At 32.3% G+C, this 23658-nt stretch overlaps 1 protein-coding gene across 2 annotated transcripts in view; it reads right to left on the reverse strand.

Annotated features, from left to right (window-relative positions):
- Positions 1 to 23658, reverse strand: part of LOC125073005 (G protein-coupled receptor kinase 2) — a 71108-nt gene that overhangs the window by 44180 nt on the left and 3270 nt on the right. For both annotated transcript variants that reach the window (XM_047683659.1, XM_047683658.1), the window contains exon 2: positions 14412 to 14507. In XM_047683659.1, the coding sequence (XP_047539615.1) occupies positions 14412 to 14507 (96 nt within the window). The remainder of the gene's footprint in view (positions 1 to 14411; positions 14508 to 23658) is intronic.

Consider the following 23658-nt stretch of genomic DNA (forward strand, 5'->3'; position numbering starts at 1 on the left):
ATCTGGCACGATGCCGGGTGAACACTAAGAAGATTCTAGATTTAACGAACAAAAAAAAACCAGTCCGAATTCCCATGCCAAGATACAGATCGAGGGAGACGAATACGTCACAAAAAAAAACGACTTAATCGTTTCTTCAACTCGAAACACGGAATCCTCGACAGAATGAGTAGTGATGGGCTAGGGACTAATGGCACCACCATTTAGTGTCCTCCCCGATTTATTTATAACTACATAGAAAAGTTGTTTACTGTGGAAGGCGGGGTCAGTGGGACGTAGGGCTGAGTGTCACATTCGGTTAATTTGATTGATAAATCTCCGCGGCCTAGAATAAACTTTGAACGTAAATAGTTATATAAATTATACGATTTGGTAATAGCGAGTAGGTATTTGGTTTAAATATATGTCGCGGAAACATTTAAGATATAAATAAGATGTATGACAGATAGCATTAATCAGTTTATTTCTAACTTTAATTTGACACTACTAAAATTAATGAAACATACAGTATTATAGCTATGCATATAAACATAGTATATTAAAGATAATGTATGCTTAATCGCTTACCTTGAAATAATTACTTAGAGATAGAGTTTTCATTAAAAATTCGTTCTTAGCGGATGTATACAGGGTGTATAAGGAACCTACCTGCCAAATTTCTTCTGTACCTTCTAGTACAAATTTCATAACGATATAAGTTTAGTCGTTTTTCCAGTTAGGCATAACAAAACACGTTTCCTCATTAATCAATATAAATAATATATAGTAATGATTGAGACGCTACATACATTTAGTATTATCATAATTATACCCTGTTCAAGTTAGCTTGATCTTTTTGACAGACGGTCTAGTGATGAGAAACTGAAAATATAACATATATAACAGTCGATGGAACGATGGAATGCGTAATTCAAATTAGAATTTTAAAAAAATTAACTTATTTTTCTAAAAAGAGTTATACCAGCTAAAGAGACCCCAACCAAAAGAACCCCGTTCGTAACAATAACTTAACAATGACCTTTCATAAGGATTTTTGTAATCGATATTTGTAGCAGTTACTGCCTGTTATTCGCGACCCTACCTTCCGACCGATGTAACATTGTACAAGCGTCTATTATTTTCAGTTTTTCTATTTAAACTTTACTTTGAAGCAATAATATATTATAGTCTTAAAATTTTCGGATAACGCTTGAATCTTTAGGAACTTTTGTTTCATATGTATTTTTTCAATATCTTTATAATTTTTAAAATCATTAAATTAGGAAAATAATATGTTCGTCATTGCAAAGTTATGTCGATCAGAAAAATTTACATCTGTCAAAAAAATCAAGCTACCTTGTACAGGGTATAGAGCATTTTATTCAAAAACTAATTTAGCCGATGCTGTGTGATACATAAATATATAAAAATTCGTAGTTAATGTCTCGTATAAACATTAAACTCCATAAATAACATACCCAGCAGTGGGACACGAGCCGTCTATTACACGAGATCATACACACCGAATCGTGAATCTCCATTTTGTAAGCAATTCGTCACGAAGACAAGTTCTTGCCCGTTTTGGCACAAGACTAATACATATATGCATTCGCTTATAAAACCTTACCATTAAAGGCGCAGCGAAAACCTCCGAGAGCCGCCCTGTCAATCTGTCAGTCTGTCACGGCTACAACTCTTAAACTGTCTTATCTATGGGACTGCGCGTGTTTTCTTGTTAGGTGTTAAATTTATTGCGTTATGACTCTGTCGTCTTGAATTAAACTCGCTATAAAATATGCGCGCTGAATTTTAAGTGATATTTTGTTTTGCGAAACAAATTTAAACGTCCCGCGGTAAATTATTACAATGTCGAATATGGATTTAATTTATTACCGTTTTTGGAACCATTATAGATATTTTGAATTTTAACTTTTTATCCCGATCAATATATCTTGTGTAATTCGTAATTGTACTAATTATTTCTTTGAGAATCTTCTAATTTAAATAAAATAAATTTTCATTACTGTATTTTGATTTCTAAAGTTTAAGAGATAAAACAAAACTGTGATCAGCTTTTTGGAAACTATTAAGGGGGTTTTGATTATATTTCGCTTAAGATTTTTTGAGGGTAATTTATTCGGCCGCTTTGTGTTTTATGGAATAGGTAGGCAGACGAGGAAATAGGCAACCAGATGGTTAAGTGGTCCCCACTGCCCATAGACATTGGAGCTGTAAGAATAAAATAGCCTGCTTAAAATAGCCAAAAAAAATAGTTACGAGAAATATTATGTATATAAAAATAAATAAATTTCCGATTATTTGCTTTTACGCATCGTCCAAATGATTAAGTACTTGGCTATTTCTGGTATAGTACCATAAATGTACGTCAACTTTTAAAGAGGCATTAAAATGTTTTTACTTTACGTTCCAAATTAAAATTACATGCTCTTATACAATACATATCCCTATAATATATGCGAAAGTTTGGATGGATAGATGTTTGTTACTCAAACACGCCAGAACAACTGAACAGAATCGAATGAAATTTGGCAGAGATAATTTTTTTTAATAGCACATAGCTCCCTTTTTATCCTGGAAAAATGTACCCAACAAAGCCGTGGTTGGTAACAAGTATGACTTTAAAATAACATAAGAGAAATATAGCAAGTAAAATGTTTTTGTTCGAAATTTAAATTACAATCACATAGATAATGACGACACAAATCCAAACAGCTGTTCTTTGTCGCTTTAAATTAAAGACTAACAATAATACTCTTATCTTTCCATCACTGCAGATTAAATTGACAATAATGTAAACTAACCTACTTTTTCAATACAAGATTTTATGGCAATCAAATAAATACACGAAAGATTTGATTATAATTTATCTCGCGAGATTGTGAACCGTAACATACTGCTTACAATATAACGCATTACTTTTCGGTAGATTATAATCTACCGATGCTAATTAAAGTTAAATTATAAAAACTCTAACCTAACCGAAATATCATAAACTATAGAAATTTTCGAAGTTTTATTTTGAGTTAAATCACCGTTCACAATATTTCGATAGTTTACAATCTCGCGAGATAGATTACAATCTAACGGTATTTACAATTCTACGGTGATATAATTATTGTTTTACTTAGACAATCAAATCTTTCGAGTATTTATTTGATTGCCATACATTCAAATTTCACAGAATCACAATCATAACTTGTCTTCGCTATGACATTGATATTATCAATTATTTATAAACCGTTAGAGTAATTAATTCCTCGAACGTAGTTTGTTTGTACATTACATATAAAAAATTACATTCACCACCTACAAAATCTAAGACGTTATGTTCCACGTGTAGTTATTACTGACTAACTCGATCTCCAAACCGGAACGTAACAATAATACATATTAATCTCTGCCCGTAGAATAATCGTTGAGCGGTTAGCACCCACATATCTGACGTGTGGAAAACGCTCCCAACGGTTATCACAAATGCAATGCACTTTAACAAATTCAAACGGTATCAATTAAAATGTTTACCTTCATAGGAAATATTTTCATCCAACACAGGAATATCTATACTATTATTATAAACGCGAAAGTAACTCTGACTGTTAGGCCTCACCGCTAAACGACTAAACCGATTTTGATGAAACTTTGCATAAAGCAAGTTTGAACTCCAAAAATTGGCTAATATTTTATACCTAAAATATACGAAAAACAAGTACCTTAATAAAACAAACTACGGTAAAGCGAATTAAAATGACACTTGTTAAGTTACGACCACACCTCCGCCAACACTACAAAATACTTATTTTAAATACGCATCAAGAACAACATATGAGCCGCGTCAGAATGAAATGATGCAGATTTAAGTCTGACACATTTAACCCTGAAAAAGAGTGTTACTAACATATTTATAAAAGGCTAGTACTATTTTAATAAAACAATATATTAAAACAATTTATTTAAAATGTTTTAATTTAGAATAGCATTTACAACACTGGTTAGGGATCAACGTGAACGTGTCGAAAAAATTGTAAAGCAAACTATTAAAGTTCGCCTTTAACACAGATGTAGCTGTAGCTTTACAATCAATCCTTCCTCATATAAACTATTCTCTTGTTTCCAAATCCATGCGGGTGCGGTGAAGAGGATGTTAATATAATTATGTTGTCACTTTTATTAATGAACGTTAAAGTTGTTGAAAATGAACCAACATAAATTCCTTACAACACCTATATTATATTGATAAACAAGCTGTACCCGCGACTTCATGCGTATTTGAATTTAACAAAAAAAGTGATTCTTGTGGCCTAAGTTACTCCTTATTACATCAACTTTCTGTGAAAGTCCCGTCAAAATCAGTCTAGCTATGCCAGAGATTAGCCGAAAAAAACAGACAGACACAACAAAAATTGAAAAAAAAAATATTTTGATATATGTACCGTGTATACATACATATGTATTTAGTTAAAGTGGTAATTTTAATATTACAAACGGACACAATTTTATTATATGTATAGACGATAGCTGTTTCACCCGTGTAGATTAGTTTATAAAACTACAAACCTCGAGGTCCTTAGTTCAAGTCTGGATTGAATAATTTCTCAGGAGCAGCCTGTTTGGAAGCAAGTAACTTTCCTAGGTAGGTACACTTCTATGTATCGGAAAGAACTCAAAGCGATGTGTTTGAATACTCCAGTTTTAATTTATATAATATTTTAAGATATCAAATATTGAAAGTCGACAAAATAAAATTTTATCAACAACAACGAAACGCAACTGTTTCTGGCGCTGCTCGAAATGAAACCCGTACGTTTCATGATTTTTCATTTTCTTCAAAATTCGGTTATCACCCTTCAGAAATGTATACAAACTAAGCTACTGGATATAGATCTAGACTAGATCATCCATCTATCTAGATTTATAGATATAGACTTCACAATCATTTTTAACTTTGCCTATTAATAAATTTAAATCTAATATTATTCAATACAAGATTATAATTGTATTTTGAAGGTATATTAATAACTCGTAAAGGTATTATCTTTAACACAAATACCACTATACTGCAGGCAACTCGCGATTCAAAGACCAATTTAATAAATGATTCGCTCATTTTTCATTAAGTTATGTTATAAGTTTATTTCTAATGTAAAAAAAGTATCTGGACCAGTGAATTCTGATCATATTTATGATAAAAAGCGTGGACGTAATATAATTACAGTATTTTTTTTTTTTTTTTTTTTTCTTTATTTAAAGAGTTTTTTCGTTAAAACGAATATGCCACTCTGTAAAATGAACAATAGAGTAATTAAAGTTAAATTAGTTAGTACTACTTATAATATTACGCTATCCTTTCTATTATTAAGGCCGATCTTAACTAATTTTATTAATTGAGAAGCTTTCTCTGTACTGGGATCAGCTAAAATGCTATTAAGGTATCCCACACAAGATTTTAATTGTGATACAAATGACATATTTTGTCTATAGTCCTCGTTCCGGGCACATTCCATTATAATATGGAAGGCATCTTCTACCACGTTGCAAGATATACAATTCGGGGAATTAACTTTTCTCATTAAGTATGCGAACTTATTCAACGGAATATGTCCGGAACGAAGACGCATCATGATAGTTAAGTCTGATCTATCAAACCGACTGTTATCAATCCAAGATGATTTAGGGGGCTGAGGCTGGATCGTTTTATACCAAATACCTTTCTCTTTGGATCTTTCATCAAAGTATTCCTTCCACAAGTCACAGCAAGATTTTTTAATAATGTATGTGTAATCTGAACAAGAAGGATGTAAATCTACTTCAATGCCATCATTACACGCTTCTCTTGCCAAACTATCCGCTTTTTCATTACCGCCTATACCTACATGTGACGGTATCCACTGTAATATAACTACCTTAGATGTAAAGTGCAATAGTAGTTTCAGTATAATATAGGCTATCGGGATGCCTCGAAAAGTCGAGGTACACCGAGCCAAGTGTTGAAGAGATGTTTTCGAGTCTGTAAAGATTACAATTTTATCATGATCTATAGTCTCTATGTACGATAATGCTTCAGCTATAGCGAAAAGTTCCACATGCATAATAGATAACTCATTTTTAATTTTGAATTTAAAACCATATCCTAAATTATCGTCATAAAAAGCAGCCCCTGATCCATCTTTTTCTTTAGATCCATCTGTAAAAATTCGGTAATAAGTTTTATATTTATTCAAGGTTTGGGAGCATATCGAATTTATTTCTGAAGAGTTATAGTTACGTTTTGGTTTAGAAATTTCATTTATAAATTTAATATTATTTGAAAAATCTATATTCGTAATCCAATTATCAAAAGAAAACATTTCTAATTGATTAATACTGCTAGGTGAGATATCTTTAAATTTTTCATAAGTAACTGCAAGTAGTGGTTTTTTCTTATGTCTCCAGTAGTTATTGTTGAGAAGAATAACTAGATCTTTTAATACTTTATTTATTTTGTTGCACTGAAGAGATTTGACTTTAAGCATATATTTTGCAGCCAAGAATTGTCTTCGAATAAATAAAGGTTGTAAGCAGAGTTCAGATTCCATTACATGTATAGGAGTTGACTTTACAAATCCACCTATAACACGCATAGACTGGTTTTGAATTTTGTCAAGCTTATATAAATGTGACTTACAGCTATTATCGTAGAGGAAACTTGCGTAATCTAGTCTGCTTCGAATAATAGATATGTACAGGCGTCTAAGGTGTTTGGGGTGTATACCCCAACCGGGTCCTGATAATACTTTGAAGATGTTCAGAAATTTCATAACTTTGTTGCTAGCGTTATTAACATGTTTACCCCATCTTAAGCCACGATCCAGCCACAGTCCCAAGTATTGAACATTATCTACTAATTCTAAATTAATACCATCAATTTTGAGATCAGTATAATTTCTTACCGATTTAGGCTTTCTAGTGAACATACATACTTTACTCTTGAGTGGTGATACTTCTAAACCTATATCTAGTAGTAATTTAGTGATAACATTTAGTGCCAGTTGTAAATCTGACACAGCTTTGCTAACGTCTTTACATGTAACAAAAATGACAAAATCATCTGCGTACTGAGATATACATATTTCATTGTTAAAACTCTTACAAATATTAATAGTAGCGACATTAAATAAAAGTGGAGAAAGTGGATCTCCTTGAGCTAAACCACATCCAGTAAATCTGCTATTCGTGAGATTATCAGTAAGTGTAATTAATCTTCTTTCTTTTAAAAAATTCCACAAATATGTACATAGCCGAGACCCTATTCCTATTTTATCTAAAAGTAATAATAAACTGTTAATATTGACATTATTATACGCATTATTTATATCAATAAAACACCCTAATGTAACTTGACCTTTGGTAAAACCTATTTGAATCTTTGAAACCAAGTAGCTTAAACTGTCAATGCAAGATCGATACTTTCTAAAACCAACCACGAACGGTGAAAACATATCGTTTTTTTCTAGATACCACTCTAAACGCTTATTAATAATCATGTGAAATATTTTGCATAAGCATGAGATTAATGCAATTGGTCTAAGTGAAGATAAACATGAAGAATCGCGACCAGGTTTCGCAATCGGGTGTATACGAATATAACGCCATTGATTTGGAATATAACTATACGTCAAAATTTGATTATAAAGAAAGTTTAAAATACGTTTACCATTAAGAGGCAAATTTTTAATCATGGAAAACGATATGTTATCACATCCTGGGGCTGTGTCAGAAGATTTTGTACATTTTTCAATTTCATGCAATAAAATAGGTGATTCCAGTTTTACATTACAAGTTGTAAATAAAGGTTGTTCAGGCATAACATAATCAGGACTGATACTACATAAAAGTTCATACGCTTGTTTCTTATTTACATATCCTTTCGGACTTTTGTACCCTTTCACCCATTTCATCTTCCACCACATCTCATGTGTAGTAGTAACATGGTCTATTGATGAACAAAATTTATGCCATCCTTCACTTTTAGCATGCCGACTGATTCTTTGAGCTTCACTTACTTTTTCTTGGAGGACAGTCAAATTATTTGGTGTGGGATTACGTCTAAAGTTTCCTAAGGCTAATCGACGTTCAGCTACTGCTTTTGATAGGTTGATATTCCAATAATATTTCGGAACGAATACCACACCGGGGTTCTGACAAATTTTTATAAAGGGTATATATTTATCTGCTGCTTTGTTAATTTCCTTAACAAAACAGTCATAAGCATCTTGAAAACTGTCGGGCAATACAAAATTTGCGAATCTTCAAGAATCTTGCTATATGAATTCCAGTCAGCCTTTTTAAAATTTCTCTTTTTTATAAAAGACGGCTGCAATACAGAACTGGTTGATATTTTAATAATTATGTGATCACTTCCTAACGTTTCATTTAAAGTGGCCCAATCATACTTTACTGCAACATCAGAAGTGACTATCGAGATATCCGGGGAGGACTGACGAAGTCTTCCATTTACTAATTGGATACGAGTTGGGCTGTTGTCATTTAGGGTAATAAAGTTAAGACTTAACAAGGATGCAAATATTTGGTTGCCTCTAGCGTCATTTCTATTTGACCAGGTAGTGTGATGCCCATTCAAATCTCCAAGTAAAAGCGTTTTTCTAGTAAATAGTGAGAAAAGAAAATCCCAATCTTGTTGGCATGTTCTAACAGAGGAAGGGCAATATATTGAAACTATATTTTCTATTAGTTCGCAGTTAAATACCTTAATATGTAAGACTTCAATGTCACTGTTGTTGCTTCTTGTATCTTGTACTTGAGCTGTAATAGAATTTTTAGTCAATATAGCCACACCACCATAACCATCGCTCCTATCCTTACGGAAAATATTATAACCGCTAATCCTCACATTAGAATCTTCGTTTAACCATGTTTCAGTTAATGCAGCAATATGAACTTTTTCTATTGATAACAGGTGTTCAAAAGATGTTAATTTATTTGTCAAACTTTGGCAATTCCATTGGACAATATTAATTGTTATGTGTTCGTGTCTGCTACTATCCATGGTTTAATATAAGCAAAGAAAGGCAATTCTATTAAGTAATGTCTCACAAAGGAACATAATGAATGAAGTATTATTTTAAGGCATGCTTCTATTTTTTTGTCTAAGGTTAATTGTTTATCCCACAATATTTCTCTGAGTTGTTTAAAAATTAATTGCCAAGTAATCTTCTGTTCAAAACTAGTGTTATTTATTTCTGTGTTATTATAATTACAGTAATTACAATGGTGGAAAAGAGCTTAGCTGCTTCCTTGACGGGTCTTCTCGGTAAAATCTTTTAACCGGTGATAGCTTTACCTTCAATACAATTCTGTAAAATGAAGATTCAAGAGTGCTCGTTAAAGCCTTCTTGTATAAAGTACATTTCGATTTTGACTTTAAAAGTAACCGAATAAGGATTAAATTCGAATGATAATCGATAGTAGAGTTAGCTATGATATCATAGCGGAATACCAAAGGAAGTAATCATACCGAATAACGCGAGGGGATTCGGAAGGGAACTAGAAATAAAATCAAATTAAAATTTTATAACGTAATATAAAACCCAGACATGATTAATTACGTTTAATATCGTAATGTAATAAAATACCAATTCCTTGGGTAATTTATTAGAATTTTTTTTTTAAATGAATTTCTTATAGACAGCCCTGAGCCACCCTACGCGCGTAATAAGTAGAGGCATCCTACTTGAACGGTAGGATAACTATCAGTTTATATTATTAAGAAACTGTATTATTAAATATATGTATAATTTAAAAAATAAAACACGACAAAACTAAATGAGCAACAGAGCAATATAAAATAATATTATTTAATTAAAAAAAAATGAATTACTATTTTTCCATGAAAAGTGCAACTATGGGAGATATTTGCCAATTATTCTCGCTGGAGGCTGCTTTCCGAAACGATAGTAGAGTAAAAATTTTTACGATTGATTGTAAAGTTTACTTGAATTAAATACATTTAATTTGTTTTAAACTCTTGTCTACCCCCACTCAATGGTTGCTGTCAAATCCGACCACAGACGTTGCCATAGTAAACACTAATCCATTGTTCAAATAAAAGCGCTGTCAATCATAAAATCTATTATCACTTAAACATAATAAACAAGTAATACACATTCCTACGAATTTCCAAGATTAGTGGTCACCCTACACAACCGTGCAGGGCATCGTCTGTGACTGGGAACGAACGTTACCATTTAATTGTTATTTACGTACGTTTTTCACTTCGTTCTTTTTCGACGATAGATGACTTAGCGACGATATTTATGGGTTTAATATTTCAATTTTAAGAGACGTCACACTTTGATGTCGGAGAGCTTATGATCAAGGAGCTGAAACATGGAGTTGATAGATGTAATGCTATTTCAGTCCGCTTCAATAAGTATGTCAACGTGCTCAGTTTTATCTGACAACGTCGCCGCAACCGAGGTTTGTGGACTTATGGAGTACATCACTTGTCTTTATAAAAATGCATACGTCAACGAGAGATAGGACCGGAAATATAAAACTAAATTAAATACATATTACTGTTACGGTTTGAGTGGTTTAGCGAGTTTGGTGGTGCATTGGTAGGAAATGGACAGTACCAATTTCTATGTATACTGGTGACTTACTACTAGGTTCCGTATAATAAAGTTGATAATACTTTTATTGTCTTGTAAACTTTATTTCATATCAAATAACGTATAAACATAATTGTAAATCCACTGTAATATTAACGGTAATGCTAGTTCAGGGACCTCTTAGCTCAGAAGTGAGCACGCAATCATCATTTACTCTGCCGCCTAGTATCAATACTTTGTAGTATTGTATCCCTACTGTATACACAGTATACATTTGTACAATTAGAGTGATCTTCACATATATAACATAAAAGTAGCTGCCTCTTTGGACTAGGACTTGCTTATAAATGTCCGAAGGTTCTCGCTTCAAAACCGGGGTCAATAAATGGAGTAGATTTTATACTCGGAATAACTTGTACCACTTTGAACTCTTCCGTCAGGTCGGATTGCCGTCCCATCAGACCATGAGTCCAGAGTGAACAGACATTTTGTTTTTTTGTTACCTTCAATTTTGACACGATTTGCTGTTGAATCTAAATTGCTTTAGTCTATAATTTTTAGTTATGTAACATACCAATAAAATACCTCAAAGGATAGAACTTTTTCCGTACCCCTTACGTCATTCTAATAATCATAAAATTTTGCTAACACTTTTTACGCTAAATTCATAAAGTTGAAGACAGTTTCAAAGCGTTACAAACAAATAAGCTTACATTAGCATTTATAATATTAGTAGGAACTTGCTAACATAACCTTATCATATCATAAAAAACATACGCTAAAGGCCATTTGTGTAAGAAAAAATCCACTTGAGTAAACCAATGTCTGTCTGTTCATACGTACACTTAATATGCACGTGACATTTGAATGAGAGAAAATGGGACGCCATATTGTCATCGTTTTCTTTTGTAACTCTGCTTTCTTTGAGCAAGCACGAGTCACACGACGAGGTTCAAATTTAGTCTTTATTTTAATATACATAAGAGCCACGCTATTGATAGATTGTTTCGTAGGATTGCTCAGTCGATGCTTTTAAAGAAATTTAAATTTATTAAAATTATTATGTCTCACTATTTCAGTACACATCAACTATCGTAATAACTATCGTTTACATTTATAGGGTATTTGTCGTCTATCTATATGTAAAAAATTTAGATCATATAGATTCTAGAAACGTCATATCTGCCGTTATAAAACTGGCCGCTTCTAGATGTGCAACCTCTTTGACCCCGATGATAATAAAAGAACATCGTCGAATGAAACGTAACATACATGTAACTCTAACTGCAGTATTTTACTTTTGTGACCGAGTTACAGGCGTTTTTCTAAACCGCGTAAATGTTATTCACATATGAACAATATCATCTATGAAGAACTTTGTAGATGATTCAAGGGGAAGGTTTATATGTATAATACATGCGTATATTATAGTAGAGAAAAGCCAAGAATTTCAACTTTCCTAGCCGGAACAAACAATCATTTTTCCTTTTCATACTTGTTCTTCAATTTAAAAGTTATATATATATATATATATATATATATATATAACCGACATGAGTTGGTAAATGTAAATATTTATTATAAAGGAAGGAATTTGTCGGACTTTTACCATTTCAACCTAACCTAAAATAATATGTAAATCCTAAGATTTACCAAGTGAATGATGGTAAAAGTTCGAATCCCAAAGTTTTATGAACATTTACCATTCATATTCGGTAAAGCTTAGATTTTGCTTGAAAATCTTAAGATTTACCGTAGTTCGAGCTTTTACAGTAACACATAGACCCTTATTGTGCCCGCGTGAAGCCGGGAAGTATAGCCAGTATAACATAAACGACAGTCCTGACTCATTCCGAGAGTAATAACCACTATTCGGATTGAAAGACTCCTTCACTTACTGCCATTAAAATTAACCATTATTAATAAAGTCTAGGATGAACATTAATAAGACTTTATCTCATTTTATGCGGGAGCTGGTTCACATTACGTCGGCCCGACTTTGATCTTCCGACAAATGTATCGGAAGACATATTGGCGCATACTCTATTCCAATCGAAGTAGGAATAAAGATAAACAAACCTTAGATTAACGTTTTACATGCGATTTGCTAATAGCTCAGTTATATTGTGCACTACTAAAATTTTATGATTAATAAATCTTTATTTATAATACAACACTACTACACTTAACTACTTATCACCATTTTAATTTAACTTACAAAATTCCGATTACAGTTTCAAAACGCCATTTTTTCGCAAATCCATAGTGAATATCATAGATTAATCAAACTCTCGACGAAGGATATCGCGTCAATTTGCTGTCAAATGTTGTTTATTTGGCTTTTCTCCTCTTGTTGTTGGAATAGAGTGATATATATATGTATATTATTGGTAATTCGACGTATTCCCGTTAGGAGCTGATAGGGGTGATTATTTGCGATAATTTTAACCCCATATGCATAATGGAAAAGTGAACCATTTTTGAGTTATCACGTTTTTTAGATTTTTTCAAAATAAGCCAAAAATGCAACTTGAAAAATTTATTTTAAAAAAAAGTATCAAATAAAATCTATTTTTTCTTTTGATTTATAAAAACGAATAAACACTGGTTAATTGTCAATATTAAAACTATAATTATCAGTCCAAATTCAAAAATGCGACACGGAAAAAGATATTACTTCAATTTATTTTTGATTTTTTTTCCACAAAAATGCCTTAAAAACAAAAAAAAATCGTTATGAAACTTGTCTTGCAGATTATTTTAAAAACATAATCGTTTTATCAGCTCTCCAAAAATGTATAACAACTAGGAACTTATTTCAAAATAAAATGACCACAGAGGACGGTGGTGAAAACACTTTTAAAAAGCATGTACAGCGTTTTAATAATATTATAGTAACAACTAATTTAACTCACATAGATACAAATCAGACGAATAGAAAAAAAAAATGGTTCTAATATGAACTAACTCTGAACTGACTCTCATCGGCACTTCGTAACGCTCAGCGTTTGCAGAAATAGCCAGCGTGTATTCGTATAATATTACTACTGCTAATGATTATTTACTTGGTGGTAGGGCTTTGTGGAAGCCCGTCTGGGTAGGTACCACCCACTCATCAGATATTCTACAGCCAAATAACAGTACTCTATATTGTTGTGTTCCGGTTTGAAGGGTGAGTGAGCCAGTGTAATCACAGGCACTAGGGACATAACATCTTAGTTCCCAAGGTTGGTAGCGCATTGGCGATGTAAGGAATAGTTAATATTTTTTACAGCGCCATTGTCTATGGGCGGTGGTTACCACTTACCATCAGGTGGCCCATGTGCTTGTTCGCCAGACTATAGCATCAGCAAAAAAAAATTACACATGTGAATGAAATACGAAACGAACGGTACTTAAGGTTTATTGATAAACGAGTAAAAACCGTTTACAAGAATTCTTTTGAATTGTCGACATTGGTTGAAAGTTGTTTTATTTTTATTTTAACTAACAATGGCACTCAGTTATCGCGTGGAGTCAACTGGTAAAATACTATTCACGGATCGTCGTCGGCGAACTCTGTTTGTTTATACGTACGTACAACTTATTTATTTCTGAGATTTGAATAATCGCACTCAAAACGAATTTTAGTTTCAGTTTTTAATTTTTCGTGTATTTTTGTGTTTGTCGTTTGAATCGTCATTGAAATCATTATACTCCAAACCTAATAAGACAAATTTATGTATGCTTTTTACGTAACAATGTACAATAATATACATATATAAATGGTATCTGTATGTAGTGAACTTATAACAAAGTACTTACCTATTTTTGTTTTTATATCTAAGCATTGCGATATGTGGGGGAACTGGAGGATCTTCCGCCATTTCTTGCTTTTGCCCTTGTTGCTATCGGAACCGCCTGAGGACAAACATACACAATTAATATGTATCTTCATTGCTTTTTCATATGTTACACTACATATTATTAAATAAAGTCCTCCCGTCGCGTCTGTACGCGATAAATAAAAAAAAAATACATAGGGTTATTTTAAGAAGACTAATTCGTTTATTTTTTGTATAAATTGGCTGAAACATAATGACGATTGTTGAAGTTATCAGAAAAGATTATGCTGACCAGTAGAGATGTAAATATATTTAGTAGATTTATTCTATCCATGCGAAGCCGGGTCTGGTATATATACGAATACATAATAAGCTAACTACTAGACCCGGTCGTATAATACGAAACCACAAAGTACATATAAGTTGTTCATTTTAGTCGAAATTTAAATTTCGAGTTTTAACCGAACCGCAAAATGTACCTTATTAATAAATTTTATGAAATACGAAAAAGAAACCTCGCTTTTAACAATGATATATTATGATACCTACATGAAAAATGAAGCAGATTCTGTCTATTTGTTTTGGTCAGTCTTTGACAAAGTGCACTGATTGGTTGGTCTGTGTAATACGCATAAGTGACAAACAACTGGCTATCTTTTTATTCGTACTATTTTAAATACGCTATCTCTCTCACACGAAACGACAATGTAGTAAACATTACGTGAAACAATTCATATGTGTCTTAGGACATAGCATCAAGTGTGTGCACAAACATAAGTGCACCCACACTCTCGTAATCCGACGCGACCGTAAAGGGTACATGCGTACGACTCAACGGCTTTACGCGCTCACCGAGGAACGGGAAACACTTCCAACTGTCAAGCTCCTGTAACTGAGAATTTTTCTACAGAAAAACTCAATGACGTTTAATCGGCCCGACCTAATGATTTCAAGCCACTAGACCAGCGGGCCAATCAATCGAATGCTAATTGTGTGTTCGAAATTCAAATTAAAATAAGTATTTGATTTTTTTATAATTTTCATGTATATTTTATAGTATAGTTCGTATAACATATTGTAAGCAAATCATTTACAAAAGCATATATTTTAAATAACTATTCCACTTAATATTCAATGAGAATATATAGGTTTTATTTCATCAAAGAGGGGGAATAGAGTAATGCCTAATGTTTCATATATAACATTAACAAATAATACACTTTTAACTTTAGACGCATATTAGTATTTTATCTACACTTATATTATGAGAATGGATCTCTGTCAGTTTGATAACTCACCGCGAACACTGTAACACGCTGAACTGATCGTAATTAAATTTGGCATTGAATTAGCCTGGAATTTGGACATGGGCATATAAATGTCAGGTTTAACGGGCAAAATTTGACACGATCGTTGCATAAAATATACAAACATATAATATACAGCTAGTATATTATATATTACAAGTCGATTTCATGTTATGTTGCTCATTAGCTTTTATTTGAGCCAATTGACTACAGATTAATGTTTTATTTAAGATCAGTGTTTACTATCGAGGCCACAATAAATAAAATATAATATGCTTACGAAAAAAAAAACATACATATTTATGTTTAAACTTGATTCACAAAATTTAAAACAAATAAAAGAGATAAGATAAATCCCATAATAGAATAAGACGACTTTAAAAAGTTGTATCAGTTATTTTAAAGCGAATACTAGACGAAGAAATAGAGGCGCTCGCGTAAATTCAAGTTAATAAAAAGTGTAAAGGCGTCCCACAAGGATCCATTCTTATTCAATTTCTCTTCCTCATTTCTATAAATGACTCGCAATTTTTCATTTGAACAAACACATACAAGTCGGTATACTTGGTGAAGATTCAATATAGTTTTTAAATATAAATACGAGATTAAAAATATTAAACAAATCCTTCCACTAAACTACAAGCGCTTTATGTTGCTAATAACCTACTATCAAAAAGTAAGAATAAATAAGGTATTAAATTATCTAACGTTACATGCTCATTAGATACCCAGGAGATGAGAACTGGTGTGAAGAATCGCTCACCGTTGCTGATTGGCACAGAGGCAGTGGAACGCGTCCACAAATTTACATACCTCGGGAGCGTCGTGTCAGAGACTGGTGGAAGTGAAGAGGACATCGATTCACGGATAGCCAAAGCCCGAGCTACCTTCGCGCAGCTGAGACCTGTTTGGCAATCGCAGAAACTGACCCGAAGGATTAAACTTAAGATATTCGGGTACAACGTGAAATCCGTGTTGCTTTACGGGTGCGAAACGTGGAAGGTTACAAAGAACATCTCACGCCAAATCCAAGTTTTCGTCAACCGCTGTCTTCGTCGCATTCTCGGTATTTACTGGCCCGAGACCATCTCAAACTTAGAGCTGTTGGAGAAATGCCATGAGAGCCCGATCGACAGTCAGACCAAGCGTCGTAAGTGGAGATGGATTGGACACACGCTCCGAAGGGACCCCAACAAACAAGCTTTGGACTGGAATCCCCAAGCCCAAGACCGATCGCGATGGAGGACATCTGTGGACGCCCTCTGCTCCATCTAGGGGACATGGGGCATTCATCACATGCCCATTAAGTAATGTACTCTTAAATGAGCAAGCACCCAAAAATATCAGAATAGATCCTAAGGTTACGGGGGCCATGAGTTTATTAATATATGGCCCCCATAACCTTAGGAGCTATATAACAGGAGATTGCAGCAGAGAATACAGCCGATGTGATACATTGCTTGTCCTATATAAAAAGAGTATTCGTGCAATGCATAAGGCGCAGGCGTTGATGCGTTGTGTTTATTATAGATTGATATTAACAAATATAAAAATAATTATGGTCACAAATGAATATATATACTTGATAACGTTATGTATATTTGTGAAAACATAACAATTATTCCTAGAAATTATGATGACTGTTAACGTCATAATATAATCATCAATAACACGGAACAAGAAGAATCTTATTGCCTACGTTACCCGAACACAAAGAATTTGTAATTATTTCTATAATGTATCACATTTATAGCAAAGCATAAATAATTTAAAAAAAAAACAATCGTTCAGAAACACAAGATTGCCAACGATCATAATAAAAAAAAATATATATATATTACAGGTATTAGATATTATTTTTCGAGATGAAAAGTAGCTTACATGCTACAATAATCTATCTCTGTACCAAATTTCATTCACACCCATTCAGCCAATTCGGCGTGATTGACTGATAAACATCCATCTATCCAAACATTCGCATTTATAATGTCAGTAAAATATTATAAATGATAAACAACAAATGGTTCAAAAATTATGATCCAGTTGAGTTACTTTCTTCGATTCTTGGGTAATTTCTTTCCGAACGAGATTTTTCGATTGTCCAGGCCCTTTTTTAAATTATAAGATTTTAAATTAAAAGAATTTAAGATGGTTATTTTTATTACTATAAGTATTTGAACCATGTTTTTTATTATTTTTTTTCGTTTCAAATAACTTTTATAAAAAGTCTATTTAAAAGAAATATTAAATACTCGAAAGTATTATATTATAATCTGTCGCCATCAATAAACGGATCATATGACGCAAATAAAACTAATATTTAAATGTTTATAGTTATCGTAGTAGTCGTTCAACTTTATTATATTAGATATACAGTACGTATGTATGTATTATTAGATATAGAATAGATATATATAGATTGAGGTTACGCAATGCATTGATTTATAATTGAAATAAATTTTAATAAGAACTGGATCGCTGGCCACGAGCTTGTCACAACTGGAGCGCAATTAAACGCTAAATCTTGTTAAGTCACTTCACACTGACCAAACTTTACCGCTTTCATAAATGTTAATTTACGTACATAACATGACATTATTCATTGCGTTCTATTTTCAAATATGATGATATGTTATATAAATTTATATAAAGACCTTTATCTGAATTCATCACGGTATTTTAGATATCATTATTTTTTGGTCTTTTATTTGTGTCGAGAGGACACAGATTATTGCGCCAATGTCACGTGCGAAGATATTGTAAATGTAGGGCAGATAATCAAAAAAGTGAAACTAATCCTTTTTCGAAACAAAGTATTATAATCTTCTAGTAAAAGTTATAAGCAAAACCAATCATATAATAATTATACACTATATAGCAAGTTGCCCTGACAAAGTGCGCTGGCGACATTATGATTTATTCTTAAAGACTCCATCGCTACCATAGACACGATGTTCTGCTAGTGTCAGTAACAGACAACTCTTTAGATTAAAACGTGCCGTCATATATCTAAAAACGTTTCTTTGTAACGCATATTTGTTGTAGATTTTTACATACAATATTTAATTTACTTCTATTTATCTGTCGAAGTAAATAGTATATTTACAATCCAAGATTTAAATCGAGTAATGTGGGACGACCTCAGGCACGGTGGAGTGACGATTTGCGCAAGACGGTTGGCAGGAGCTGGAGTTGCCGAAGAAAGACCACAGTGTCGTGCATTTGGAGAGGCCTATGTCCAGCAGTGAACGAACGTGGGCTGATAATGATGATCATTTAAATCGATTTTAGACATATTATATGATACGTGCCAATCGTTTGATTTTTCGATCGATCTTATTTTTTTTTTATACCTTTTTGTCTTATATTAATAAAGTTATATTCTATTCTATCAAATATCTCAAATCTGCATCAACAAACGATCACGATATGTTTTTTCTTCGTCAAAATCGACCGGAGAGGTTATTGACACGCATAAGTTATGATACAAAAACTATTCTTACTAATCGACGATCGGACGATCAAATATATTTCGTTAAATGAAATCGCTGTACCAATATAGCGATTGATTTTATTGTATCGTAATATAACGTACGAACTTTACAGAAATTTCAAAATGTTCTAGTACATTTTAATTAAGTCACATTATTATTTTTGGCAGAATAGTTCTAAATTAGTGTCACTGTTAGACAAAAAATAAAAAAAAAATTAACAGAAACGTATATTATAATAACAAAAATGTACAAATAGGGTTTAAGACACCAGGTTTTCCGCAGCGATAAATCGTGACCGTGTGGAATGTCTAACAGGCGATTGAATTAAGACTTAAGTTAGCGTATTCGACGTATAAATAACACTTTAAGACCATATAAGAACTTAATACAGTAATTAAAGTTCCTTAAGTGTCGAACCGCATCAAATCACACCATTTTCATTTAACACGAACGTGTCAATAAATGTTATTCCCAGGCGTGCAACATTAAAAATCGGAATTAAAAAAAAAAAACTAAAACGGCAAATGTAATTATACCATATGAGGATTTTAAGGTTGACGTCAATCATTTTGATTTAGTGTTGCCAACTTAATATATCCTATGAAGAAAAAGAATTTGGAACACTTATATTAATAAGAGAGCCGAGATGGCCACTTAGTGGTATAGCTTTAAGCCCGTCTGTGTAGGTACCAACCAGTCATCAGATATTCTCTAGCCGAACAGCATTACTTAGTATTGCTATGTTACGGTTTGTAGGGTGAATAAATCACTGTAACTACAGAATAATATAATAACATCTTAGTTTTCAAGGTTGGTAGCCCGTTGGCCATGTAGTTAATGTCTATGGGCGGCGGACTACTCGTCATATAGTATATATAAAAAAGAATCTGAACTAAAATTTTAAGAAATTATTTTCATCTTGTATTTTATTAGGAACGTTATTGGATAAAAACCTGCTTCTTATTGGTATGTACATACCCACCCCAGTGGGAGCAGAGGCTCCTTAACAGGTGAAGAGACGTTCGCCCAGATGTAGGCTTTTAATTTAAGAGATGTTACTCATTAAATTAAAGGACATTTTGTTCCATCCACAACTGCTGGATGAAATCCAAATAGAACGCCAACCATCCCAATCTTGTGCAGCCCGCATAAAACCCGTACCTGCCACCTTTTTTAAATAGTCCGTTTTAAATAGTCACCACAGGCCGTTTTTACTATTTTATCGTTCGTTTATTTAAATTCCTATTTAAGGATTCTATATGGTACATTTTAAGTCGAAACTTAAATATAACAATATACTGAGTTAGGAACATACTTTTTGCAACGCTTAGCAGAAAAATACGTTTGTTACACGTCATGTTTTTGTTACGCCAAGTAAATAATACTTAAATCCTATATTAATGTAAACCTAGACAAAAACTGTGATTTATTAGTTAATTATTTGTAACGCCTGCTCTTTGCTAGATTATTGCCAAAAAAAAAAAATAACATACATTTTATATCAGTTTTTTGATCAATATTTCTTTCTGGGAGATAGAATACTTACCATTAGATCGACATCTTAAAAAATATAATTAAATAATGAACTCATATTTTTACTTTACAAATATACATAATAGTTTAGTTATTGCCTTTGATATATCTTATCTATGTAATTTTTGTTGGTTTTATGATTGTATACTCCTGTATAATTTTATTTTTAAACAGCATAACAATCATAATTTTAGGATTGTACATATATCTACGAACATGTGACATAAATAAATTAAAAAACAAAATTAAAGTCACTATAAGTTAATTCAAAGGTACAGGACCAATTAAGTTAATTCACTTGATTTGAGTACGAATTAAAATATATATATATATATATATATATTTTTAATGGCTCATATAATTTGAACCAAAGTCTTAACATATAAAAGTCGTTAATTAGTTGTACCGTTAAGTGAGAAGAAAAACATAGATCCATTTACGGTCATTTAAAGCTAGCATTTGAGCCAGCTAAGGTGTTTTTAAAGTGTAAACAATCTTATACGAACGATTTACTTGAATATGAAATAGTCGATCTGGCACTCCTTTTCGGGTCGTTGACATTAAAATATATTTACATAAAAAAAAAAAACTAGTTTATTAAATAGTTTCATCTTTAATTGTAAACATGTGACGTGACAATATAGGATGACAGTATAGTAATATTATTGTGACTTAAAATATGAAATCATGAAGAGAAAAATGAATTCATAGATGATTTGAAAAGTACCTACTTATGCGATAAAAATATTTTCCATCTTAACACCAATTATGTGTATCTATGTAATACTTATATATTAATCGGCCCCGGCTTCGCACGGGTGCAATACTGCCACTAAATATACTACAGAATGAATGTGCATGTCTTATACAGATAAACCTTCCTTTTTAATCAATCTATCTATTAAAAAAACCGCATCAAAATCCGTTGTGTAATTTTCAAGATTTAAGCATACATAGGGACTTACAGCGGTAAGCAACTTTGTTTTGTACTACGTAATGATAATTAGTTTGAACTGTATAAAAAAAATGAACTCCCTTCTGACATATTTTTCATTTTTCTTTCTATCTAACATTATAATTTAATCGAATCTACACTATTAACAGATTTCAAAAAAAGAAGAGGTTCTTAATTCGGTTGTTGTTGTTTTTTTTGTTTGTGGCCTCAAAACTCGGTCATTAGTGAATCGATTTGGATTTTTTTTTGTTTGTAACTTCCCATTTCAATTTGAAGAAATACCACCTCTAAGGATAAAAAATGTTTTTTTTTTTATGGGCTAGAATTTTACTAAAAATTTATTTTCTCAGAACAAAACATAAGTATTTTAAGGACGTTCTTTAGTTGTTATCGTAGAAGAACCGTTACATACTCGGAAGACCAGCAACAACCCTTATCACCACTAAATAAAGCTTATTTTAAAACGCTTTTGTTCGCGTATTAATTTATTACGGTGTATTTTCTAGAAATGCATGAAACCAGTCGATCGGCGCCATGAATGCTAATTAATCAAGTTCACGCTTGTCCCTATCCTTAGTTAGTCAATTCACTTGTATTCAATTAATTATTTAGGCGTATTGGGAGTGTTGTTATGTGAACAATTTTAATAATGGAATTGCAGTTACAATTTATAATATACCGTTTACGTTTAAAAAAAGAATGCAAGCATGAGAGTAAATTTAAATTCGCAACTGTTCGAAGATAATTACAACCGCATTTTTTTTTAATCAAACTTCGGCAAATGTTTTATTATTTTTGTTAGGTTGGTAAGTGAATCCACCTGATAAGTGATCACCTTCGCCCGTATAAACAGGCACTGCGAGAAACAAACCGCAATCAATCAATGCTACCAACCTATCTATCTACTATGTTGTATCCCATTGTCTTTAATTACATTGGCTCAATTACTCTTAAGCCGAGATTACCGAGTGTTTATTACACGTGAGTTTTAACCGAAGATTGCTGATTCAAAATGCAAAGCAATAGTGTTTAACCGACTTCAAAAAAGGAGTGGTTATCAATTTGTACATATATGAACTCTGACCTTCGTGACGTCGTCTTTATGAATCCACTTGAAAAAAAAAAACTTTTAGAGAATATACTGGCCGTTTAGTACTAAGGAGGAAAAAATACATAGATTAAAGATTTTCACTTGAATTTAATTTTTAATTTATGTGAAGACGTTTTTTTTTCATCACTGGATCAATTTGTGTTTGTAATAAATCCACTCGGTTTCGGCGCTATAGGAAAAGATCGTGAGTTACACTAAACTCTATTCCAACCGCAAGAGGAGAAAAGCCAAATAAACAACATTTGACAGCAAATTGACGCGTGTGACATTTGATCACTAGTCGAGAGCTTGATTAATCTATGATATTCACTAAGGTTTGTTTAACTTTATTCCTACTTCGATTGGAATAGAGTATACATGTGTCGGGTGACATTCTGCTTCACATGTTTTAAACAGAATGCTTTTGAACACCATAGCGTATAGGCTCCAAACCTTCTCAAGAGCAGCCCTTATGGGTAAAGGGCACTTAAAAGCTGTTACTTTGCTTAGCCTTCAACCCGGAACTGCCGTTTTATTATTTGTTTTTTAATCGAACGATTGATGAGAGTTAGGAGTGTTTTAAAAAAAGTGTGATTTTCAGTTTTTAAACTTATCCGTTTGGGTCTTGTTATTACACATGTATGCGTAATTTACATAGAAAATGTGATATCGACTCTTAACTAAATTCAAATGTCAAGAAATACCATCAAAAGTTTTTATTTGAGTTTCCATTTATACAACACAGCAGTTGTTTACTGTACCAAATTTGTATATAGATTAAATAGCACCCATTCAAATTACTTTATTAAAAAAAAAAATGTAGATAATATTAATATGTAACAGGTTTT

Source organism: Vanessa atalanta, chromosome 23 (genome assembly GCF_905147765.1).
Source record: "Vanessa atalanta chromosome 23, ilVanAtal1.2, whole genome shotgun sequence".
In the NCBI taxonomy this organism is placed as follows: Eukaryota; Metazoa; Arthropoda; class Insecta; order Lepidoptera; family Nymphalidae; genus Vanessa; species Vanessa atalanta.